Source organism: Chlorocebus sabaeus, chromosome 20 (genome assembly GCF_047675955.1).
Source record: "Chlorocebus sabaeus isolate Y175 chromosome 20, mChlSab1.0.hap1, whole genome shotgun sequence".
In the NCBI taxonomy this organism is placed as follows: Eukaryota; Metazoa; Chordata; class Mammalia; order Primates; family Cercopithecidae; genus Chlorocebus; species Chlorocebus sabaeus.
In genome coordinates this window covers 134,968,833-134,995,011 of record NC_132923.1, presented here as the reverse complement: position 1 = coordinate 134,995,011, position 26,179 = coordinate 134,968,833, and the positions used below count along the sequence as shown (strand labels likewise).

At 52.8% G+C, this 26,179-nt stretch overlaps 1 protein-coding gene across 7 annotated transcripts in view; it reads right to left on the bottom strand.

Moving 5' to 3' along the window:
• Window positions 1-26,179, bottom strand: part of NADK (NAD kinase) — a 31,046-nt gene that overhangs the window by 2,349 nt on the left and 2,518 nt on the right. For 3 of the 7 annotated variants that reach the window (XM_007980960.3, XM_007980962.3, XM_007980959.3), the window contains exons 2-11: window positions 12,416-12,634; window positions 9,195-9,278; window positions 4,016-4,145; window positions 3,327-3,435; window positions 3,085-3,170; window positions 2,200-2,302; window positions 997-1,151; window positions 737-836; window positions 504-661; window positions 23-105 (exon numbers count right to left, since the gene is read on the bottom strand). In XM_007980960.3, the coding sequence (XP_007979151.1) occupies window positions 23-105; window positions 504-661; window positions 737-836; window positions 997-1,151; window positions 2,200-2,302; window positions 3,085-3,170; window positions 3,327-3,435; window positions 4,016-4,145; window positions 9,195-9,278; window positions 12,416-12,594 (1,187 nt within the window). In that variant the 5' untranslated portion in view covers window positions 12,595-12,634. Of the gene's footprint in view, window positions 1-22; window positions 106-503; window positions 662-736; window positions 837-996; window positions 1,152-2,199; window positions 2,303-3,084; window positions 3,171-3,326; window positions 3,436-4,015; window positions 4,146-9,194; window positions 9,279-12,415; window positions 12,635-19,115; window positions 19,137-19,550; window positions 19,652-26,179 lie in introns of those variants that run through there. The other 4 variants (XM_073007951.1, XM_073007952.1, XM_037985182.2 and 1 more) reach the window with 3 other exon arrangements.

Below are 26,179 nucleotides of genomic sequence, written 5' to 3'. Positions count from 1 at the left end.
CAGCCCGGCCTGCAGCCCGCACCTGTCTCCGTGGCGGATCTCTTGTCTCTTCCGTCCATCGAAGGACACCCATGCTGTGTTCCTTGCTTCAGGTGACAGCATGATCTGAGGGTCAAGCAGGGAGAGGGGTGGGCCCCCAGCTGTGGGGAGGACACTTCTAGGCACCCACCCCCGAGTGCTCGCCAGAGGCCGAAGGTTGGGCAGCTCTGACCCTGCGTTGTGGACGGTGGAGTGCGCATCTTACAGGCACTGGCCCAGCTCAGCACCGCCAGAGACCAACAATGGCGGGAAGCCCCTCAGACCCGGGCCCCGGGCACCTGGGTGGACAGATCTCGGGCACCAGCAAGGCAGGGCTTGCCTCTGAGGGCACGGACGGCCCTAGGATGGTGAGGCCATGTCCGAGGCTGAAGCCAGCACGGCAGAGCCGAGCGCTAGGTCCGGGCTTTGTGCTGCACGGGGTCAAATGACTCACAAACCGGAAAAGGAGCGTCGTTGGCTCTGACCTTCAGCTCGACCCCTGCGGGGACCACGATGGGCCGGAAGGACAGCGAGTGGGGGCAGATGGGCGTGATCATGATGGCCGGCACGTTGGGGTGGATCATGGAGGCCCCGGCCGCGGCCGCATACGCCGTGCTGCCCGTCGGGGTGGACACGATCACTCCTGACAGGGACAGGCGCAGGCGTCACTCCCGCCCGAGGGACGCTCAGGGCCCCAGGACAGCGCTGCGGGCCTTACCGTCGCCCTGCACCGTGGTGATGAGGTGTCCGTCCAGGTAGACGTCCACGTTGGACAGGTAGGAGGAGGGGCCTCTGTCAATCACCACCTCATTCAGGACCTGGAGGAGATGACAGCATTGCACACTCAGGGTGGGTGGGGCCGCACAGCTCACAGACACGGCCATCCCACCCAGCCAGGCTCTGCAGAAGGCCCTCGCCCCTGGGACCCAAGTCCCCCCACCCCGGGCCCCTCACCGAGGCTGAGGCACCTCCACTCACCTGGTACTGCATGGCCTGCTTCCCGACATCCATGTCCAGGCCCGCAGCCCGTGAGCCATTTTCACCCAGCCCGTTGTGCACCACTGTCTTCTTCCCCCGGAGCTCCTTCACCACCCTGACCTTCAGCCGGCTCCGGAGAACAACAGCTGCGTTTCCTGAGGTCCGGTGGGAGTCACAGGGCATCAGAGGGCACAGGTCAGAGGGCGTCAGCAGGAGTCAGAGGGCGTCAGCAGGAGTCGGAGGGTGTCGGAGGGAGTCAGAGGACGTCAGAGGGAGTCGGAGGGCGTCAGGGGGAGTCAGAGGGCGTCGGAGGGAGTCGGAGGGCGTCGGAGGGAGTCGGAGGGCGTCGGAAGGAGTCGGAGGGCGTCAGCGGGAGTCGGAGGGCGTCGGAAGGCGTCGGAGGGAGTCGGAGGGCGTCGGAGGGAGTCGGAGGGCGTCGGAGGGAGTCGGAGGGCGTCGGAGGGAGTCGGAGGGCGTCGGAGGGAGTCAGAGGGCGTTGGAGGGAGTTGGAAGGCGTTGGAAGGAGTCAGAGGGCGTCAGTGGGAGTCAGGGTGTCGGAGGGTGTTAGCAAGGCTGGCAGGGTCGGGGCCCAGCCCAGGGAGGCCAGCGGGGTCAGGGTCCCTTTCTGCTCCCAAGTTGACACCTCTGTGCCTTTTTTTTTTTTTTTTGAGATGGAGTCTCACTCCATCACCCAGGCTGGAGTACAGTGGTGCGATTTCGGCTCACTGCAACCTCTGCCTCCTGGGTTCAAGTGATTCTCCCACCTCAGCCTCCCAAGTAGCTGGAACTACAGGTGCGCATCACCACGCCCAGCTAATTTTTGTATTTTTAGTAGAGACGGGGTTTCACCGTGTTGGCCAGGATGGTCTCATCTCTTGACCTCGTGATCTGCCCGCCTCGGCCACCCAGAGTGCTGGGATTACAGGTGTGAGCCACCGTGCCCAGCGGACACTTCTGTGCCTTCTGAGTGAGAATCAGCTCACTTCTGCCCAACAGGCAGGGCAGCTTCAACTTGTGATCTGCTGAAACTTCTCAGTGTTAGTAAAAAAGGTTTGAACCACTCAAGATTTAGAAATCCCTGAATCTAGAAACCTTTCAATGTTTGCTCCATGCATCAATAAATAAAACAAACCCTCCACAACCAAGCGAGACGACAGCCCCAGGATCAGAGCTGCTTGTGGGCTCCAGAACATTCCAACTCACCCTCTATCACCTGAGTAACTTGGGACTGAAAGTTCTCAAAGCTGAACGGGGTCAGGAAGCCCAGGGAGCCCAGGTGGAAGGCCATGACCGGAGGGACGCTGCCCTGTGAGCCGATGGAGAGGTCATTCAGCGCCCAGGCCGTGCACTCCCACACCACCCAGCTTTCCACCGGCACCTCAGGAGGGACCCAGCTCTGTGGGGACAGCACCTCTGACCCTCTGCAAGAGGGAATGGCCATGTGGACGAGCAGAGGGGGACATCCCAGGCCAGGGTGGGCTGGGCCACCAGGGCCAAGGTCGGTGTGGGGAGCTGGCGACAAACAAAGGTAGCAGAGCTGAGCAGCCCCCTGGACGTGGAGGGCAGGGGAGCCAGCGGGGGTGGGTGGGAGGCGGCCTCGGGGTCAGGGCCTCGCGCCCCACAGGTGCTAATGGGGAGAAGAGGAGGAGAGCGGGGTGGGCTGCGGGCATTTCCGGGTGTCACCAACGCAGCGGGCCAAGGGCAGAGCCAGGGTCCCCGCACAGTGTGGCCCTACAGCCCAGGGGGAGAGCCGTGCTGCCGAGAAACCAGGAAGAAGAGCTCAAGGGAGGCCTGGAGGGGATGGGCCAGTACGCAAGGTCGTCTCCCAGGACCTGCTGCCCTGCACCACTCCCTCCTGTCCCAGGCGCTCTGGCCACCCCCAGCTGTAGCACCGTGTCCACACTGCCCCTAGCCCCACCATTGCGCCCCACCGGGATGCCACCATGGGAGTCGGTGCTGGCCGCTCTAGATGACTGCTCTCGCATAAAGCTACGGGGTGAAAAGTAACGGAAGTCGTGGTTGCGAGCCCCTCGTTACGCAGCACCTAGACTAGAACTTGGTGCGCGTCTGGAAACGTCAGCGCTTCACCTGGAAAAGCGAGGAAGCGTACAGCAGCGTCCCGTCTCCCCCCAGGCAGATGATGAAGTCTATCTGATTGGAAATGTCATCATAATCTAGGAAACACAAAGCAAAACCAAGAAGAGGCTGTCACAGGGCGGCCCCTCCGTGGTACAGTGCGCAGACACCAATGATGAGGGCAACAGTGCCAGAAGCTTCCACTGGAGCAGGGAACTGTGCTGGAGAAACCAAGGACAGAGCTGCCAGCCCACCTTCTCGAAAGGTACAGAATTTCTTCTTCACTGCCCCAAAGCTTTCATCGCTGGCGATGGCAGGGTCTTCCAGCACTTTCTTTTCCACGTACACGATCATGTTGTTCTCCTGGAAGCAAAGTGCCAATCTGCTCATTCCACCTGCAGACCCCACCCTCCTGCAGGGAGGTTCCCGACTCACGGGCGTTGGAATCAGAGACCTGGCACCGTGGCCTGCATGCCCGCCCCTCCCAGGCTGACGCTGAAGCTTCATCACCAATGCACCGGGATTAAGCAGCAGCACCTTTAAGAGATGACTGGGCGGAGGGGCTCCCTGCTCAGGAACTGACTAAGGCTATTATTTCGGTTTCCCAGCTCTTTCGTGCTGCGCCCCCCACGCCTGCTCTTCTGCAGAGAAGACACGGCAGGAAGGCCCACGCCAGATGCAGCCCCTTGATCTTGGACTTCCCAGCCTCCAGGGCCATGAGCCCATCCGGCTCATTGTTGATCACCCAGTCTGGTGCTTGTCATGGCAGCACACACAAACCCAGACACGTGGGCAGATCCCTGCTCAGTCCCCAGTTCCAGACAAGTAGTCGTTTCCCAGCACTTGAGGTGGTTCCCGTGGTCTCACGGGGCAGCGATACGGACGGAGGCCCCCCCACAACTCCGTGTGCACCCCAGGCCCCGTTCCCCCCAGCCCCGCGTGCCTCCATGAGGTGCGTGCAGAGCTCCTTGAACGGCTGCAGTAGGCTGGCGTCTCTCATCTTCTTGATGACAAGGACGCTCTTCGGAGACTTGTTCCACGTCAGCCGCTGGCTTGCAGGGTCCTGAATGTGCCTTTAGGGGAGGAGAAAAGAGTTCACACCAGCAGTGATCTCCACCTCGTGGAAAAGGTGTACGACTTAGAAAAGAAAAAAAAACTTTAAAAAGGTGTTTTCACCTCCCAGGGAAATGTGCTCAGTGGCCACGGGCAGGGCCAAGGGTCGCACCGGTACCCCCAGCCACCTGGTGCCAGGGGCCTGGCCACAGAGACAGGGTCAGGGGTCAGTAGGGTCCTGAATGACCACCACTCAGCTGCTTGGCCCATCACACGCAGGCTCAGGCCCACACTCCCCGCCCGGGCACCGCACTGACCCAAGCGCATGCACCGCTGCCCTTCAGAGCCCCCAGCCACTTGCCTGCCTGGCTCCTCAGTGACGCTGGCGGGGCAGAAATGTCCATGGAAGCCCATGGCCGGGCCACTCTTTCCTTGGTGCCCTCCTCAGGCCCCCACAAAAACCCAAACCAGTTGATGTGGGGATTCCGTCCCTAGGATCCCCTGCACACGGTTTCTGACACCACGTGAGCCCAGGACCCCTCAAGGACCCGCTTCCTGCCCTGCACACAGCTCACTGCATCCCCGCATGAACGGACTTTAACCTCACTCACTGTCACAGTAAAAATCACAGGTTTAAAAGTCCATGGCAGCCCTGACACAGCCGCTTGCGCTTTGCTGGCTCCGACCCTGACCACTGTGCCCGGTGTTTCTCCACAGGCAGGGCCAGCCCCGGTGGGATTCCCATTACCACGTCAGTCACAGCATCCCAGCCCAGAACCAGGACACCCACCACGGAGCCTGCTCCTGTTCCCAGAGGCCAAGGGAGGCGCAGCGGGGCTGGACACCGTGGTCAGCGCTTACCACCTGTCCTCAGCCCCACGGGGCGAGTTCTTAAACCACCTCGCCGGCCAGCTAGTTCCAAGTTGCCCAATTGAGAAAGCTGCTGCCTGCCATGCCTCTTCCCAGCAGTGACTTCCCCGGGAGTGTGACCGTCCCACTAACAACCCCCAGAACCACAACACAGACGCCAATGGCAGCCACAGGGCCATGGACCTCAGCCCATCGCTCATCAGCACTCACCCTGCACAGGTATTACTGGGAGGCGTGGGGTCACTCATACCATCCCCTGTGAGCTCAGCACCTGTCCCGGGTCACACATGTGGCTTGCGAGGCGGCCCCTGCCTGCTGGGAGCCAGCCGGCATGTCCACAGCATCCAGGCCACGCTTGGCGAACACACGGCTGCCGCATCGGCATGGTCCTGACTGTGCGCTCACACTAGAAGCCTAAGCTCTGCATACTCAAAACTCAAAGCAAAACGCAATTATGATGCGACTTGGTAAAGCTGTTGTAAAAGCACCTAAGTCAAGAGCTTCCTACACTTATGAAAATCAAACAAAACCAAACCCAGTTTCCTCATTGGTCACATGGTCTTCCTGCTTAATCCCTACTGAAAAAAAGTCCTCAGTTCAGCAGCAAAGAGGCCACACTTCAGCTCCCTGCTCTAAGAGAGAGCCGGGCGGGACCAAGCCCTCTGTTCCCGTGGCCTCAGACCTGGCCAAGTACCCAGCCTCCAGCCTTGCCCAGCGCTGTACCAGCCACTCAGGCTTGCAGAACCGGCTGGGCCACAGGGAAGGTGCCTTCAGGTCACAGTCAGGTGGAAGGGCGTTCCTCCCAGCCCCCTCCCAGCCCCCAGCCCGCTGCGTCACTCTGCTTGGCTCCGGCCCCAGGGCGTGCAGGTGGCTCACAGTCCTCTGGCCTGGTCAGCCAGCAACGCCCACGCCCTGCACATGACCCCACTGCTCTCCTTCCCACGGTCACCGCCGACCCAGTGGCCCGGCCGCTGCTCTCCTTCCCACGGTCACCGCCGACCCAGTGGCCCGTCCGCTGCTCTCCTTCCCACCGTCACCGCCGACCCAGTGGCCCGTCCGCTGCTCTCCTTCCCATGGTCACCGCCGACCCAGTGGCCCGTCCGCTGCTCTCCTTCCCATGGTCACCGCCGACCCAATGGCCCGGCCGCTGCTCTCCTTCCCATGGTCACCACCGACCCAATGGCCCGGCCTACACCCATTCCAGCCCTGAGGCTCAGCTGAGCCCAGTCAGAGCCACTGGCAGCAGCGTCGTGCACAGGCCTAGGCACCCACCGCTCTGTGTGACCACAAACAGCGCCTCGACCTCTTCCTGGATCACCTGCAAAGCAGGACACCAGCCCTTGCAGGCACACAGGGCGGTGGGTGTTGCAGAGAGAGCAGGGGGTGGCGTGAGGCCAGCACACCACAGCCTGGCCAGTTCCGACTGAGTGTCTCACGCATGGGTGGCCACACACACTGTGACACACGGACACTCATGCACCTCCACAACACATGCCAACCAGTTCCCTGGACAACAGAACAGGAAGCGGGTGCCCTCCTCGCCAGCCCCCCACAGGGTCTTGCTCTGGGCTATCAGGGAAGACGTGAGGTCAGATGCATGGGAAGCCCCGCCCTCCACGGCGGGGATGGGAAGTGGGAGGTTAGGATCCCAGAGACAGAGAGGCGTGCTCCCATGGGGGGACCAAGAAAGCTGCGTGCCCCTCAACGCTGCCCCACAGCCCCACCGCCTCCCCCTCCTGCTGGGCTGTCTGACCTCGGGCAGCTCAGGGACCACCAAGTACACCCTGGTCTGAGGGCCGAGGCAGAACATGCACCCTTCCGGCGCCCCGGCCCGGCCCGAGGGACTGATGGCTGGTGAAGGCAGTGGCCGAGATGCGAATGATGAAGGAGCGGCTCTCCCAGGACCAGGAAGTGCAGCGAGGGCACCAGGCAGCGGGGGTGGGGGCCCGGCGCGGTGCCAGGGACAGCAAGCACAGGACGGCAGGACGGGGCCACGGCGGGGCCAGGAGGGCAGTGGAGCACCCTGGATCGCACACGTGGCTGCTGTGCAGGGGAGGGATGGTGAGGCCGTGGCAAGCGGTCAGGAGTCCTCACAGCGGAGGGCAGCCGGGCAATAGTGCAGGGGAGCTGTTTGTATATTTTGGGGTCAAAGTGACAGAATCAGAAGATGGACAGGATGGGGGAATGCAAACAGGGGTCAGGTCCCCCGCCTCAGGCATCTGGCAGCGGTGACAGGTCACAGACACTCCAGGAACCAGCGGCACTGAGAGGGCTGGGCCTCAAAAGCACGAGTGCGAGTTACTTCCATCCTAAGGGGCTGCCCTCAGCGTCTGGAGGCAGCAAGGCCGACCCCATCCTGCCTGGGGCACGTGCAGCCGCGGTGCCCCCAGTTTGCAGAGCAGCTCCTCGGATGGCCCCCCATGGCTCGCCTGGACCTGACCTTCGGTGACGGCCCAGGGCTGGCTGGGGCCTCTGTCCCTACTGTACGCCCCCAGCCCCACTGGTGCCTGTCAGCGAAGGGCCATGCAGCGGCCGCCCCCAGTAGCCCAGAAAGTGCAATGACACGGCCGCGTTGCGCTTCCTGGTCATCAGTCCCCCAGCAGCCCTCGCACCGGAGCACTAGGCCCTCCCGCATGGTTCTCCCTCGCAGAAAGCGAAGTGTGCACAACTCCGTGAAGGAGGAGGCCCTGAAGAGAGCCCGTTCTGTACAGAGGCCGGAGAGCGGAGGCACCCGTCCTAGAAGCAAAGGCTTCTCTGGGGAAGAGGCGGTGACGACATCTACCAGGTGCAGAATACAACTCTCAGAGCTGGCTGGGTGCTCACTTTTTTTCTTTGGAGACGGTCTTGCTCTGTTGCCCAGGCTGGAACACACTTTGCATAATCACAGCTCCCTGCAACCTCAACCTCCCAGGCTCAGGTGATCCTCCCACCCCAGCCTCCTCAGCAACTGGACTACAGGTGTGTGCAACCACGCCTGCTACTTTTTGTATTTTTCTTTTTTTGAGTCTGAGTCTTGCTCCGTCGCCCAGGCTGGAGTGCAATGGTACGATCTTCAGCTCACTGCAACCTCTGCCTCCCGGGTTCAAGCAGTTATCTGTCTCAGCCTCCCAAGCAGCTGGAATTACAGGTGTCTGCCACCACGCTTGGCTAATTTTTGTATTTTTAGTAGAGATGGGGTTTCACCATATTGGTCAGGCTGGTCTTGAACTCCTGACCTCGTGATCCGCCCACTCTGGCCTCCCAAAGTGCTGGAATTACAGGTGTGAGCCACCGCGCCTGGCCAATTTTTGTATTTTTTGTAGGGATGGGCTTTCACCATGTTGCCCGGGCTGGTCTCAAACTCCTGGGCTCAAGATCTGCCTGCTTTGGGATCCCACAGTACTGGGACTGCAGGTGTGAGCCACCGTCCCCAGCCCGGATTATAATTCTTTACACATAAAGCCCAGATATCAGATCTATCACTGTTGCGTTTTTCCCATAAGACACTATGATGGGCCTCCAGGCAGAATGTGTTGACAGACTGAACCATCAAACAGCAAATGCAACCTACCCCAGAACTCTCTCTCTTAGAAACAAAGAAGCTGCCCTGAGGATCTCACATGGACGCCGCGCCCACGGGCTGTGACCCGGTCTCCAGGCTGCCCTGAGTATCTCATGTGGACGCCGCGCCCACGGGCTGTGACCCGGTCTCCAGGCTGCCCTGAGGATCTCATATGGACGCCGCGCCCACGGGCTGTGACCCGGTCTCCAGGCTGCCCTGAGTATCTCATGTGGACGCCGCGCCCATGGGCTGTGACCCAGTCTCCAGGCTGCCCTGAGGATCTCATGTGGACGCCGCGCCCACGGGCTGTGACCCGGTCTCCAGGCTGCCCTGAGGATCTCATGTGGACACCACTGCGCCCACGGGCTGTGACCCGGTCTCCAGGCTGCCTGGTGTCTGCCGCCCATGACCCCAGCTTGCCTGCCATCCACTTTCTCAAAGCCTCTGGAGAAGCCACGGCTAGGGAACCCCCGCTCGGACGCCTGCACTCAGGGGGTTCAGGGAAGACGCCCGTGTCACTTTTTTCTTTTTGTTTAAATGACCTAAACTAAAACATGTACTTCTTAGGTGAAGTGCTGGAATCTTCCTCCACACAGCGATCCCACAACTCCACACACATCCCAAGGACTCCCCCCGACCTATGGCCCCCAGCACTCACATGATGGTCTGGGGGTTCTGCAGCACACAGGCCTTTGGTCCAAAAGTGGTCACCGGGCATGGCCCATGGAGAGAGCGTGTCCTCCTGTGGGGAGAGGGCAGTGTCAGAGCCTGAAACCAGACATGCAGTGACAGACACAGATACAGAGGAAGTTACACGCTAAGGCATACATGCAATTTGAAAGATGCCAACTCCATCTGCCCAGCAGCCACACAACAGCCCTTGGAAGGTTCTGCCCAGGTCCATGGCTGCACTGGAGCAGCACCTGTGAGGAGCATGCATGGCCACGCACCCCTCAGATCATGACCCAAGTCGGGGAGAGCTGCAGCCCAAACAAGGAAAATGCCAGGGCCAGGGCCAGCCTGAGATCAGAATTCCTCAGTGTCTCCCCAGGACCCCTCTCTAGATCTGCATTTGGGACTCAAAACCTTAGACAACATCTCTAAATCGTCTAGATTAAAATTCTAGCAAAAATGTTCACTCTGGATTCATGTCAGCAGCCAGGCACGGTGGCTCACACCTGTAATCTTAGCACTCTGGGAGGCCAAGGCAGGCAGATCACGTGAGGTCAGGAGTTTGAGACCAGACTGGCCAACATGGTGAAACCCCCATCCCTACTAAAAGAAGAAAAATTAGCTGGGCGTGGTGGTGCATGCCTGCAGTCCGAGCTACTCAGGAGGCTGAGGCAGGAGAACTGCTTGAACTCAGGAGGTGGTGGTTGCAGAGAGCCGAGATCGAGCTACTGCACTCCAGCCTGGGTGAAAAGAGTGAAACTCTGTGTCTAAATACATAAATGAATGAATGACCCTGGATGAATGGATCAACAACTTTTCTAGTGATTTAAACATGACCAGGTCACAGTCAAATCACCCAGCCAGGGGCTGTGGTAGCCACGTATGTCCTGGGGAGAATGCTGTCAGGACCCCTGCTCTCATCAGGGTCCAGCGCTGAGGCTGCCCTTGTCCTGGGTGCCCAGGAGCCTCCCAGTCCCATCACACACCCAGAAAACTCGCACACAGCCGGCCAAGCAACGGCCCAACAAAATCCTCAAGTCCCACCACAGAAGCACGGCTTTCCGCTGCCTCGCAGGGTCAGACAACCCCTGAAGAGCCGTTGTGCCACGAGGGCTGTTCCACAGCAGACACAGGCGTGGCCATCAGTGGTCATGGACTTGTTTACCTCGGCCTTTTAAAAATTGTAAAGTACAGGCCGGGCACAGTGGCTCACGCCTGGGATCACGCCTGTAATCCCAGCACTTTGGGAGGCCGAGGTGGGCGGATCACAAGGTCAGGAGATTGAGACCATCTTGGCTAACACGGTGAAACCCCGTCTCTACTAAAAATACAAAAAATTAGCTGGGCGAGATGGTTCATGCCTGTAATCCCAGCACTTTGGGAGGCTGAGGTGGGCGGATCACAAGGTCAGGAGATTGAGACCATCTTGGCTAACACGGTGAAACCCCGTCTCTACTAAAAATACAAAAAATTAGCTGGGCGAGGTGGTTCATGCCTGTAATCCCAGCACTTTGGGAGGCTGAGGCAGGAGGATCACTTGAACCCAAGAGGCAGAGGTTGCAGTGAGCCAAGATTATTACACCAGTGCACTCCACCCTGGGCGACAGAGCAAGACTCCACCTCAAAAAAAAAAAAAAAAAAAAAAAAAAAGAAGTACATTACAAAATAAGAACTTTATTTACTTAGGAAATTAAAAGATTATTGCGGAAAACAACGTTTCTCGAAGTGGGTGTTGGGATTTAATGTTTGCTTCCCAAAGACGGGCTGTGCTTGGGCGTATCTGCCATCTCCTCCCCCACCTCACCCTAAAGGTGCCTGTCACCCACTACGGAGGCGACCTCTGACCCAGGGCTGCTGTCATCAGGTTCAGAATGAAACAGAAATGGTGCGTTATGCCAAAGAACCGACAGGGAAAAAAAAAAAAGACCAAAGCAATTCTGTTCACGCAGTGGCTGCGCTGGGTGGCCTGGAGGTACAGGACAATGACCCACTGACAAGAGGCATCCTGGTGACGCGGTGCCTGTGGGGCGAAGGCAGCCACCAGCCCTCACAGCCTCCTGGCTCAGGCAGTGACTCTGTAGACAGAAAACGTGGGAGCAGCCTGTTTCGCCACTGCTGCCACCAAGCGAGAGGCGCTGCAGGCTCTCCCATCTCACCGAGTGAGGCAGCGCGCTTTCTAAGACTCTCTTTCACCAAAAAGCCCCCCTCGCATTTGATAGGCGTGATCCTTCTGTCGGGCAGCGTGGCTCTGGCAAGCTTCCACCTAAAACTCACCACATTTACTGTCACCAGAACCCAGAGCAGCGTCCTCAGGCGCCATCACAGCTGCACTTGTGCGGCCACCGTCATGTGAAGCCCGGGGCGCTGTTGCTCAAGCCGCACTGTGCAAAGGTGAGCACTGTGGGCACTCTGGGCACAGGAGGGAGACACTTGCCCCAACATGTGAGAGGGTTGGGCCCGCCCAAGGCCACACCCACGACTCTGCCTCCACCAGCCCTGCGTCACCATGCAGAGCCCCCCAGCCTTCGCCTCTCAAAACGAGCAGAGCCAAGAGGGATGTCCCCTCACACCCCAGTGACTTATGTGGAGCAAATGTTTCCAGGCCAGGCACAGTGGCTCACATCTGTAATCCCAACACTTTGGGAGGCCGAGGCGGGCAGATCACCTGAGGTCAGGAGTTCAAGACCAGCCCAGCCAACATGGTGAAACCCTGCCTCTACAAAAATACAAAAATTAGCCAGGCATGGTGGCGGGTACCTGTAATCCCAGCTACCCAGGAGGACGAGGCAGGAGAATCACTTGAACCCGGGAGGTGGAGGTTGCAGTGAGCCAAGATCGCACCACTGCACTGCAGCTTGGGGGACAGAGCGAGACTCCATCTCAAAAAGAAAAGTTTCCTCTCCAAGTTCGCTTCAGTCTAACCTCAAGGGTCAGCATGGGTGCCAGTTGGATGGTTCTGTGCTGATACAGACAAAGAAACACGGTGGTGCCCTGTGCCTGTGCTGGCATCTGGGAACGTGTGCCAGGCAGGTGTCCACGGGCCAGGCTCCCCTGTCAAGGGCACAGCTTCACCTGGGCAAGGACCCAGCTCCACCTTCCGGACGCATCGACACAGACTACTCAGGAGAACTCTTTGTAATCGTTTTAAGAAAGAATATTATGAAATCAGACGAGAAAAAAAAGAGGAACCATTCTTCCTGGTTGTACCTGAACTCCTTGGTGCTCCCCAGGGCAGGCGAGGCAGACAGGCTGCGAGACTTGGCCCGGCCCCGGATGGGGTGGTTGTAACTCCAGGTCTCGTCGCCGTGGCAGGCCGAGCAGCAGTACGCAGCTGCGTCTGAGCTCAATTCCTTATTCATGGTCATTTTTTCTTGTTCCATTTCCATCGTCAGGAAATGAGAACTTCGGTCAGAAAAACACTGATGCCTTAATTTAATAAAATAAATAATGTAAATAAAGTAAATAAATATGTATGAAACAATAATAACTCACACATACGTATGTTCCATTTCATCAAGGGGAAAAAATGGCTGAAGTCCAATTTACCAAAGTACTTTGAAAACAGACTGTTTCCATCCCAAAGATATTTAAGAACTACTCCAGGTTTTTGGTTGGGCGCCGTGGCTCATGCCTGTAATCCCAGCACTTTGGGAGATGGAGGCAGGCAGATCACTTGAGACCATGAGTTCGAAACCAGCATAGCCTGACCAATATGGTGAAAACCCATCTCCACTAAAAATACAAAAATTAGCTGAGCGCCTATAGTCCTAGCTACTCGGTAGGCTGAGGCAGGAGAATCGCTTGAACTCAGGAGGTGGAGGCTGCAGTGAGCCGAGATCAATCCAGCCTGGGTGACTACAGCGAAACTTCGTCTCAAAAATTTTTTTGTAAAATAACATTAACAAAAATAATTGTTTTTAAAAAGAACAAAATAGAAAGTCACACTGTGTGGCCAGGTGTGGTGGCTCATGCCTGTAAGCCCAGCACTTTGGGAGGCTGGGGAGAGAGGGTCAGTTGAGGCCAGGGGTTGAAGACCACTCTGGGCAACACAGAACTCTTCTCTACCAAAAAAACATGAGCCAGGCATGGTGACCCATGAGAGAGACCCTGTCTCTAGAAAAGAAAGATTCCGGCCGGGTGCGGTGGCTCACGCCTGTAATCTCAGCACTTTGGGAGGCTGAGGCGGGCAGATCACCTGAGGTCAGGAATTCGAGACCAGCCTGACCAACATGGAGAAATTCTGTCTCTACTAAAATTACAAAATTAGCCGGGCGTGGTTGCACATGCCTGTAATCCCAGCTACTTGGGAGGTTGAGGCAGGAGAATTGCTTGAACCTGGGAGGTAGAGGTTGTGGTGAGCTGAGATTGTGCCATTACACTCCAGCCTGGGCAACAAGAGTGAAAGAAACTCCGCCTCAAAAAAAAAAAAAAAAAAGCTTTCTCGGAAACAATACAGCACATTAATAAGAGAGAGGAAGTGTACAATTTCAAATACCCTAGTCCAGAAAAGCTGACAAAATGGAACCAGCAGATATACTGTGAACTCCATGCCCTGCATTGTACATTCAGCACCAATGAAATATTTACCAAACTGACCAATATTAAGCCTCAAAGAAAACTAGTGAGGACAGAAAACCTCATCTTTTTCCTTCTTTCTTTCTTTTTTTGAGACAGGATCCCACCTCAGCCTCCCAAGTAGCTGGGACTACAAGAGTACAGCACCACGTCCACTAATTTTTCTTCCTTTGGTAGAGACAGGGTCTTGCTAATGTTGCCCAGGCTGGTCTTCAACTCCTGGCCTCAAGTGATCCTCCCACCTCAGCCTCCCAACACAGTGCTAGGATTATAGGCATGAGCCACCATGCCTGGCCTAGAACCTCATCTTTTTTTTTTTGAGACAGAGTCTCACTCTGTCACCCACGCTGGAGTGCAATGGCATGATCGCAGCTCACTACAACCTCTGCTTCCCGGGTTCAAGTGATTTTCCTATTTCAGCCTCCCTAGCAGCTGGGACTACAACAGGCATGTGCCACCACATCCAGCCAATTTTTTTCTATTTTTAGTAGAGACGGGGTTTCACCATGTTTGTTGGCCAGGCTGGTCTAGAACTCTCGACCTCAAATGCTCTGTCCGCCTCGGACTCCCGTACAGGCGTAAGCAATCACACCTAGCCTAGAACCTCATCTTCTGACCACAATACAATAAAACCAGGAAGAGATAAAAGTAGAAACAAAGAAAAGCCCTTAACCACTTGGAAGTTTCTGAACTTTCTCTTAAGCAACTCAGGGATCAAAGTGAAGATCGGACCCAACACCTGGAACATCCAGAAGGTCAGAGCAATATAAACAGCAGCCAGGGTCGGTTCAATCCCATCAAAGCTAGGTCACAACCCCTGGGAAGTCATGAACTGAGCACTCAATTCAATAAAGCTAGAAATAGAATAAAACAAGCTTCAGAAGAACAGAAGAGGGGCCATGCATGGAAACAATAAAAAATCACTCAATAGAGGCTAAACACATAAAATAAAGCCAAATATACCTTCTCATTAAAGAAGATAAATCTTTTTTTTTTTTTTTTTTGAGACGGAGTCTCACTTTGTCACCCAGGCTGGAGTGCAGTGGCTGGATCTCAACTCACTGCAAGCTCCGCCTCCCGGGTTCATGCCATTCTCCTGCCTCAGCCTCCTGAGTAGCTGGGACTACAGGTGCCCGCCACCTCGCCCGGCTAGTTTTTTGTATTTTTCAGTAGAGACGGGGTTTCACCGTGTTAGCCAGGATGGTCTCGATCTCCTGACCTCGTGATCCGCCCGTCTCAGCCTCCCAAAGTGCTGGGATTACAGGCTTGAGCCACCGCGCCCAGCCAAGAAGATAAATCTTAATAAACTCAGGACAAGGTAGATTCTGGCATTAAAAAGGATAAATGTGGCATTATGGACTGAATGTATCCTCCCCTAATTTATTTGTTATTTTTATTTTGTAGAGACAGGATCTCTGTGTTGCCTAGACTGGTCTCAAACTCCTGGGCTCAGGTGATCCTCCTGCCTTGGCCTCCCAAAGTGCTTGGATTACAGGTGTGAACCACTGCACCCAGCAATCCCCTCAAATTCCTACATTGAAGCCCTAACTTCCAGTGTGGCTGAATATGGAGGTGGGCCTCTAAGAAAGGAGTTAAATGAGGTCAGCTGGGCACGGTGGCTCACACCTGTAATCCTAACACTGTGGGAGACTGAGGCGGGCAGATCATATGAGGTCAGTAGTTGGAGACCAGCCTGACCAACATGGTGAAACTCCATCTCTAAAAAATACAAAAATTAGCTGGGAGTGGTAGCAGATGCCGTAATCCCAGCTACTTGGGAGGCTGAGGCAGGAAAAATGCTTGAACCCAGGAGGCAGAACTTGCAGTGAGCTGAGATTGTGCCATTGCACTCCAACCTGTGCCACAAGAGCGAAACTCCATCTCAAAAAAAAAAAAAAAAAGAAAAAATGAGGTCATAAGTGTGGGGTCTGATCAGATAGAATCAGCATCATTGTAAGAAGAGACACCAGGGTAGGCATGGTGGCTCACTCCTGTAATCCCAGGGCTTTGGGAGGCTGAGGTAAGAGGATCACTTGAGGCCAGGAGTTCAGGAACAGCCTGGGCAACATAGCAAGATTCTGCTTCTACAAAAGAAAAAACAACAACAACAACAACAAAAAGATTTGGACAGAGTGGTGCATGCCTGTAGTCCCAGGTACTTGGAGGTCAAGGCAAGAGGATCACTTGAGACCAGGAGTTTGAGGTTGCAGTGAACTGTGATTGTGCTGCTGCACTCCAGCCTAGGCAATAGAGACCCTGTCTCAAATACAAAACAAAACAAAACAAAAAACAAAACATCGGAAGAGTTCTCTCCGCACCTCTGTTCCCACCCTCACTGGACACAAAAGTAAAGCCAGAGAAGATGGCCATTACAGTGAGAAAGAAGAGTTCTCACGATGAACCAAATTATCTGGGACCCCGACCTTGGACACTCGGCCTCCAAAGCTGTGAGAACAAACATTTCTGTTGTTTCTGCGCCCCCTGCCCCATGCCTGTGGCGCTTTGTTACAGTAGCCTAAATAAAACAACTAAAATATGTGAGATGATGGCAAGGTGGGCAGAAGGAAAGTTCAGGAACTATGGACAAGACTGTGGGCCCTACGCTAAGGTCAAAGTCAAGGGGTTCTCTGAATACCCAAAAAGCTGGTTATCACTCTGGCTGCATTTTACAATCACCTTAGAGTTTCCAACAAAACCAATTCCTATGTGCCCTCTAGGCTGAATGATGAGAACCTGAAGGCACAGCCCAGGCACTGGCACTTTAAAGAGCTCCCTGGAGGATTCCAATGTTTAGCGAGAATTGACAGCACTGCTCCAGTGGGTCAGTATCTTCCCAGCTTAAGACATACCAGGCTGGGTGTGGTGGCTCACGCCTGTAATCCCAGTGCTTAGGGAGGCCAAGGTGGGCAGATCACTTCAGGCCAGGAGTTCGAGATCAGCCTGGCCAACATGATGAAAAACCCTGTCTCTACTAAAAATACAGGCTGGGCTGGGCACGGTGGCTCACGCCTGTAATCCCAGCACTTTGGGAGGCTGAGGTGGGCAGATCACGAGGTCAGGAGATCAAGACCATCCTGGCTACACGGTGAAACCCTGTCTCTACTAAAAAAAATTTGCTGGGCGTGGTGGTGGGCGCCCATAGTCCCAGCTACTCGAGAGGCTGAGGCAGGAGAATGGCATGAACCCGGGAGGCAGAGCTTGCAGTGAGTCAAGATCACGCCACTGCACTCCAGCCTGGGAGACAGAGCAAACTCCATCTCAAAAAAAAAAAAAAAAAAATACAGGCTGGGTGCGATGGTTCAAGCTGGTAATCCCAGCACTTTGGGAGGCCGAGGTGGGTGGATCACCTGAGGTCAGGTGTTTGTGATCAGCCTGGCCAACAAGACGAAACTCTGTCTCTACTAAAAATACAAAAGTTAGCTGGGCGCAGTGGCAGGCGCCTGTAAATCCCAGCTACTCAGGAGGCTAAGGCAGGAGAATTGCTTGAACCCAGGAGGCAGAAGTTGCAGTTAGCCATGATTGCACCAGCCTGGAGACAGAGCAAGATTCTGTCTCAAAAAAAGAAACAAAAAAAAAAATTAGCCGGGTGTAGCGGCGCGCGCCTGTAATTCCAGCTGCTGGAGAGGGTGAGGCATGATAATTCCTTGAAGTTGGGAGACAGAGGTTGCAGTGAGCTGAGATCATGCCACTGCACTCTAGTCTGGGCGACAGAGCAAGACTCCATCTCAAATGGGAAAATAAAAAAGAAAAATAAAAAAGAAAAAAAGACATACCAGTGTTTAGGTCGGGCGCCGTGGCTCACGCCTGCAATCCCAGCACTTTGGGAGGCCGAGACGGGCGGATCACGAGGTCAGGAGATCGAGACCATCCTGGCTAACACGGTGAAACCCCGTCTCTACTAAAAATACAAAAAATTAGCCGCGAGTGGTTGCAGGCGCCTGTAGTCCCAGCTACTTGGGAGGCTGAGGCAGGAGAATGGCGTGAACCCAGGAGGTGGAGCTTGCAGTTAGCTGAGATTGTGCCACTGCACTCCAGCCTGGGCGACAGCGCGAGACTCTGTCTTAAAAAAAAAAAAAAAAGACATACCAGTGTTTCATCCAAATACTTGAAAAATTCGGCCAGACATGGTGGTTCACACCTGTAATCCCAGCACTTTGGGAGGCCGAGGTGGGTGGATCATTTGAGGTAAGGAGATTAAGACCAGAAATACAAAAAAATGGCCGGGAACGGTGGCTCTTGCCTGTAATCCCAGCACTCAAAAAAACAAAAACAAAAACAGAAACAAAAAAATTAGCCCGCAGTGGTGGTGGGCACCTTAATTCCAGCTATGCAGGAGGCTGAGGTAAGAGAACAGGAGAATTGCTTGAACCCGTGAGGCAGAGGGTGCAGTGAGCTGAGATTGCACCACTCACTCCAGCCTGGGTGACAGAGTGAGACTCTGCCTCAATTAAAAAAAAAAAAAAAAAAAAAAAAAAAAACTATGAAAAATTCAATGAAAACCAGAACCTACAAAAACACGTCTGGTATAATTACTCCTACTCAGGACTATACTAGAGGCCACAGCCAGTGCAATAACGTAAGAAAAAAGTAAAAGGTACAGAAAAGTGACAGAAAAGGTTTGGCATAGAATGTAGCTCTGTTAAACAAAGTAAGAAAAGGAACAAGTGAAGTTATACTTGCAGATGACATGACATTTCTATGTAGAAAAACATAAATGAGTGAGTTTATTAGCAAGGTTTCAGGAGGCAATTTCAATACACAAAAATCAATTGTATTTCTATATACTAGCAACAGACAACAGGAAATTGAGACCATCCTGGCTAACACGGTGAAACTCTGTGTCTACTAAAAATATAAAAATTTAGCCAGGCTTGGTGGCGGGTGCCTGTAGTCCCAGTTACTTAGGAGACTGAGGCAGGAGAATGGCGTGAACCCGGGAGGTGGAGGTTGCAGTGAGCAGAGAACCCACAACTGCACCTCAGCCTGGACGACAGAGCAAGACTCTCTTTCCAAAAAAAAAAAAAAATAACACTATAATTTATGGCCGGGTGCAGTGACTCACGCCTGTAATCCCAACACTTTGGGAGGCCGAAGTGGGTGGATCATCTGAGGTCAGGAGTTTGTGATTAGCCTGACCAACATGGTGAAACCTCATCTCTACTAAATATAAAAAATTAGGCCAGGCACAGTGGCTCACGCCTGTAATCCCAGCACTTTGGGAGGCCGAGGCAGGCGGATCACGAGGTCAGGAGATCGAGACCATCCTGGCTAACACGGTGAAACCCCATCTCTACCAAAACCACAAAAAATTAGCCGGGCGTGGTGGCAGTACCTGTGGTCCCAGCTACTCGGTAGGTTGAGGCAGGAGAATGGCGTGAACCCAGGAGGCAGAGCTTGCAGTGGGCTGAGATCGCGGGACTGCACTCCAGCCTGGGTGAGAGCGATACTCCGTCTCAAAAAAAAAAAAAAAAAAAAAATTAGGTAGGCATGGTGGCACACACCTGTAATCCCAGCTATCTGGGAGGCTGGGGCAGGAGAATCACTTGAACCTGAGAGGTGGAGGTTGCAGTGAGCTGCGATTGCACTGCAGCCCTGGTAACAAGAGTGAAATTTCGTCTTTAAAAAAATAAATGATTTATAATATCATTAAAAATATAAAATATATAGGGATATATTTGGCAAAAGACATGTAAGAACTGCATACTGAAAACTACAATATACTGCTGACAGAGATCAAAGGAAATCTAAATAAAATGGAGAGACATACCACGTTCATGGATTGGAGGACTCAATATTAAGATCTTAGATCTCATCAAATTGATCTGCAAATGTTATCCAAACAGAACCATCAAAATCCAAGCAGGATTTCTAAAGGAAAGGACAAGCTGATCAAATTCACATAAAAATGTAAAGTATCTAGACCAGCTAAAAAAACTGAACAAGAACAAACATGGACGGCTAAGTTCATGACTTGTTGAAAAACTATGGGAACCCGACAGCGTGGTAGCGTCAAAACGGACATACACATCAAGGAAACAGGACAGCCAGCCCAGAGGCAGACGCCACAGACCCCACACACATGCAGTCAATGGATTTTTGACAGGTGCTGAGGTGATTCAACATGGGGGAGGATAATCTTTTCACCCAATAGTTCTCAGCAACTGGACAGCCATGTCTAAAAGAATGAAGCCCAACCATTTCCTCATACTAAATACAAATATTAACTCAAAATGGATTATAGACCTAAATGTGAGGACTAAAACTACAAAACTTTTTAGAAGAAAGCATTGGAATTTTTTTTCTTTTTCTTTTTTTTGGAGACAGAGTCTCACACTATTGCCCGGGCTGGAGAGCAAAGGCATCATCTCGGCTCAATGCAACCTCCACCTTCTGGGTTCAGGCGATTCTCCAGCCTCAGCCTCCCGAGTAGCTGGGATTACAGGCGTCCGCCACCATGCCTGGCTTATGCTTTGTATTTTTCAGTAGAGACGGGGTTAACTCCTGACCCTGTGATCTGCCCACCTCGGCCTTCCAGAGTTCTGGGATTATAGGCGTGAGCCACCATGCCTGGCTTTTTTCTTTTTTTGTGTGAGACAGGATCTCTCACTGTTGCCCAGGCTGGAGTACAGTGGTGTGATCTCAGCTCACTGCAGCCTCAACCTCCCAGGCTCAAGCAATCCTCTCACTTCAGCCTCCCAAGTAGCTGGGATTACAGGCATGCACCACCACACCTAGCTAATTTTTTTTTTTGGGGGGGGTGGAGATGGGGTCTCCTTATGTTGTACAGGCTGGTTTCGAACTCCTGGGCTCAAGTGATCCTCCCACCTTGGCCTTCCAAAGTGTTGGGATTACAGGCATGAGCGACCGCACCCAGCTGGAAAAAGTCTTAGTGGTGTTTAAAATCTTTTATACTTAATGGAACACTGATCTTTGCTTTTTTTTTTCTGTTTTAGGCAGGGTCTTACTCTGTCTCCAGGCTGGAGAACAGGGGTGCAATCATGGCTCACTGGAGCCTCTACCTACTGGGCTCAATCCTCCCACCTCAGCCTCCTGAGTACCTGGGACTACAAGCATGTGCCACCATGCCTGACTAATTTTTGTATTTTTTTGTAGAGATGAAGTTTTGCCATGCTGCCCAGGCTGACCTCGAACTCCTGGGTGCAAGCAATCTCTCCGCCTCAGCATTCTAAAGTGCTTGGATTACAGGCGAGAGCCACTGTGCCTAGCCAAAACACTGGGAAGAAAATTAAAATACAGCTGGGTGTGGTGGCTCACGCCTGTAATCCCAGCACTTTGGGAGACCGAGGCAGGAGGATCGCTTGAGTTCTGGAATTCAAGACCAGTTCTGGGTCTTGCTAGTGGTGGTGGTTATATAATTAATTTATGAGGTAACACTGCATAGAGCCACACACATATACACACATGTAAAACTGGTGAAACCTGAATAAGGTCTACAGTTCAGTTAGCAGTATTTCAATTCCCTGGTTTTAATATTGTACTATGGAGGTGTAAGATGTTAACACAAGGGCCAGCATGGTGGCTTAGGCCTGTAATCCCCGCACTTTGGGAGGCTGAGGCAGGATGATCACCTGAGGTTGTGAGTTTGAGACCAGCCTGACCAACATGCAGAAACCCCATCTCTACTAAAAATACAAAAAATTAGCCTGGCTTGGTGGCGGGCCCCCAGAATCCCAGCTACTTGGGAGGCTGAGGCAGGAGAATCACTTGAACTTGGGAGGTGGAGGTTGCGGCGAGCCGAGATCAGATCATGCCATTGCACTCCAGCCTGGGCAACAAGAGCCAGACTCCGTCTCAAAAAAAAAAAAAAAAAAAAAAAAAAAGATGTTAACAGAGAGGCAGCTGGTGAAGGGCACAGGTGTCTCTCTGTACTATTTTTACAACTTCCCATGAACTAGTCTATGATTATTTCTTTTTCTTTTTTTCCCCCCAGATGAAATCTCGCTCTTGTCCCCCAGGTTGGAATGCAGTGGCACAATCTCAGCTCACTGGCAACCTCCGCCTCCAGGGTTCAAGCACTTCTCCTGCCTCAGCCTCCCATGTAGCTGGGATTATAGGCACCTGCCACCACACCTGGCTAATTTTTGTATTTTAAGTAGAGATGGGGTTTCACCACATTGGCCAGACTGGTCTCGAACTCCCGACCTCAGGTGATCCGTCCACCTCGGCCTCCCAAAGTGCTGGGATTACAGGCGTGAGCCACTGCACTCAGCAGATTATTTCAAAATAAACAGTTAATAAAGGTCAGGCACAGTGGCTCACATCTGTAATCGCAGCACTTTCAGAGGCCGAAGCAGGGGAATCACTTGAAGTCAGGAGTTGGAGACCAGCCTGGGCAACACAGCAAGATGTTTTGTTTAATATACAAAAATATTAATAAAAAAACCATTCAAAATTACGAAATGTTAAAAAAAAACATGTATTCTTATTACTGCTACATTACCTAGAAGCTCTACTTTGTGTGTGTTTGTGTGTGTGTGTGTGTGTGAGAGAGAGAGAGAGACAGAGAGACAGAGAGACTGAGAGGCAGGATCTTGGAGTGTAGTGGTGCAATTACAGCTTACTGCAGCCTCAATCTCCCAGGCTCAAGGGATCCTCCCATGTAGCTAAGACTACAGGCATGTGCCACTACGTCTGGCTAATTTTTTAAATTTTTGTAGAGACAGGGTCTCGTTACATCGAACGCGCTGATCTTGAACTCCTGGGCTCTGGTGACCCTCCTGCATTGACCTCCCAAAGCACTGGGATTACAGGCATAAGCCACTGCACCCAGCCGAGAAGCTCTGTTCATATTTATTTGCGAAGATCAATTTGATGACTAAGCAGTAAGATAATTTATAAAGTAATATTAAAACCAACTTTAAACAATTATCTTCACTTATGTGTGTGTGTGTATGCACATATGTATATATACACACACACACACATATATTTAATAGGCATCTCCAATACCATAACCAGTTTTTTTTTTTTTTTTGAGACGGAGTCTCTCTCTGTCGCCCAGGCTGGAGTGCAGTGGCGCAATCTTGGCTCACTGCAAGCTCCGCCTCCCGGGTTCACGCCGTTCTCCTGCCTCAGCCTCCCGAGTAGCTGGGACTACAGGCGCCCGCCACTGCACCCGGCTAATTTTTTTTTTCTATTTTTAGTAGAGACGGGGTTTCACCATGGTCTCGATCTCCTGACCTTGTGATCCGCCCGCCTCAGCCTCCCAAAGTGCTGGGATTACAGGCGTGAGCCACCGCGCCCGGCCATTTTTTTTTTTTTTTTTGAGATGGAGCTTCACTGATGTTGTCCAGGCTGGAGTGCAGTGGTGTGATCTCGGCTCACCGCAAACTCTGCCTCCCAAGTTCTCCTGCCTCAGCCTCCCGAGTAGCAGGGACTACAGGCGCGCACCACCACTCCCAGCTAATTTTGTATTTTTTAGTGGAGACCTGCCTCTTAATTCTTCAACATGGAGGGGTTTCTCCATGTTGGTCAGGCTGGTCTTAAACTCCCAACCTCAGATGATCCACCTGCCTTGGCCTCCCAAAGTGCTGGGATTACAGGCTTGAGCCACTGGGCCCAACCACCAGTGTATTTTTTGACAACAGCGAATCAGGACTGACATTTAATTCGTTTGTTTGAGATGTTAATTGTTTTAAAAGGACACATGATGCTAGCTGCACCAAAATGCATTCAAATTCCTCGTAGCATGAATCTCATTTTAAAAAACCTTTGTAGGGCGGGCACGGTGGCTCACAACTGTGATTCCAGCACTTTGGGAGGCCGAGGAGGGCAGATCATGAGGCCAGGAGTTCAATAACAGCCTGGCCAAGATGGTGAGACCCCGTCTCTACTAAAAATACAAAAAAATTAGCTGGGCGCGGTGGCGGCGCCTGTAGTCCCAGCTACTCAGGAGGCTGAGGCAGGAGAATCGCTTGAACTCAGGTGGCAGAGGTTGCAGTGAGCCGAGATCATGCCACTGCCCTCCAGCCTGGGTGACAGAGTGAGACCCCACCTCAGAAAAACAAAACAAAACAAAACAAAACAAAAAACCTCTGTATTAGGAAGTTTTATTAGAAAATAGTACTAGAGCACAATAAGAAAATATTCATAACGAACTTACACAAAGTGGCAAGGAAAACATTAAGATGCCAATAAATAAATGTGCAAAGAACATGAACAAAAGTCACACACACACAAATACAAACATAATATACATGAGTTCGTTCCCATGTAAGAACTCAATCAATATTTGTTGAAACACTAAATGAAAAAGGAAAATTTATTTAGTAACAGAAATGCGGAAACACTCAACCTCAGTTAACCCTGAGTTGGAAAAAACTTACTGCCCACTAAATTACCCATCTCATCTCCCCCCAGTAAATAATGCCCAGTGCTGGCATGCACACTGGCAGTATATAAATTGAGAAAGACTTTCTGGAAAGTGCTACAGCCATGTGACCACAGGGCTTGACCCTGTGACCTCATTAAACCTAAGCAGATTACAGGTCTGAAGGGGGCTTTCTTTAGATGTGGCTCCACCCACTCAGGAGATGAAGAAAACAGGGGTCTGTACAGTTCTGAATGGTGAGCCAGGCACCACCCCACCTCTCCAGTTGCACAGAGTTTGCGTGGCATCCTCACATCCCACCTGGCTCCATTTCGCCTCTTCTCTGAACACTTTTCACCATCTGTCTGAAGAACACACATTTTATTCACTTCCCCATTCCCATGCCTGAACCTTTCCAACTGTGGGCCAGGAAAGACTACAAATGATAAGCCACCAGCACAGAGAGTAGAGATGAAATCCTGGGGTTACGAGCTAAAGCATTACTGACATCCGCTTGTCCAGAACGGCTGAAGCCGGGCAGTGACTGTCAACAGGTACATATGGACTAGAAAGTGGAGCTGCTGGAGAAGGCCCTGCACCTTCCTGCCAGGACATGGCCTCCCCGCAGGTGCTGGGCTTGTGTGCTCAATGATCCCTCTTGCTGTCATCCTAACACACCTGCAGACTGGAGGTAATCCAGATGCAGGGCCGTCAACTCCCGCAAACATCCACCTGCCTCTTAATTCTCCAAGTGAGACCTACATTTCCTCAAGTGGGAAGCTCAATACAATGAACTATTGTTTTCTGTTTTCATCACAAGCGCCACTTTCCCCCTATTTGCTCACCGCCTCCACTCCACAAGAACTGCTCTTGACTTGGCCAACTTTCTGGGACACCCTCACTATGAGCATTTATGAATCAAACAGGATTTTGTGCTAGCCTGGAAATCTAACTGCTTACAGCAGTAGGAAGAAAATGCCGTTTTGGAACCGAACAGCAGCCTGCCAACTGACTCAAGCAACATAAACCCATCTCTGAATTCAAAGAAAACAAACAAAAAGACTGGTCAAAGTGAGGCCGGGCATAGTGGCTCACACCTGTAATCCTGGCACTTTGGGAGGCCGAGGTGGGCGGATCATGAGGTCAGGAATTCCAGACCAGCCTGGCCAACACAGTGAAACCCCGTCTCTACTAAAAATACTAAAATCAGCTGGGCATGGTGGTGGGCGCCTATAATCCCAGCTACTTGGGAGGCTGAGGCAGCAGAATCGCTTGAACCCGGGAGGTGGAGACTGCAGTGAGCCGAGATTGTGCCACTGCACTCCAGCCTGGGTGACAGAGCTAGACTCCGTCTGAAAAAAAAAAACAAAACACAAAACTACTGGTCAAAGTGGCTCACCTCTGTAAGATCAGTACTTTGGGAAGTGGAGGCAGGAGGATATCTTGAGGCCAGGAGTTTGAGACCAGCCTGGACAACACAGTGAGACTCTATCTCTACAAAAATTGTATAAATCAGCTAGGTGTGGTGGTGCAGGCCTGTAATCCCAGCTACTCAGGAGGCTGAGATGGGAGGATCAATTGAGCCCAGGAATTTGAGGTTACAGTGAGCTCTAATCATACCACTATAAACACACCTGGGGGACGCAGTGAGGCCCTGTTTCTAACACACACACACACATATACACACAGAAACACCTCGAGGGGACACCTCCAAATGATGAAGCTATTTTGTTGGGTACTGTGGTGGCACCTGTGATTCTTCAAGTAGCTTCGAACCTGCGTGCTAACGCCATGAAGTGGCTGCAAAAGTCCCAGTGAAGCCATTGCTGAGAACAAACAGGCCATACACAGAAGTTCCAAGCGGGCAAGAAATTTCCAGAGGCTTGGGAGGACAATGTTCAAGGGAATTTCAGTACTTGAAGGGAATTATCTAACAAGATGTTAAAGTAACTTACTTCTTAGACCAGATGACATAAGAAGGGGAAAAATAAAACTTATTAAGGCAAACATGTCAGTTTCAGGCCAACTAAGGCGGTCAGAGAGACGTGGAACACAGGAAGAGTTTT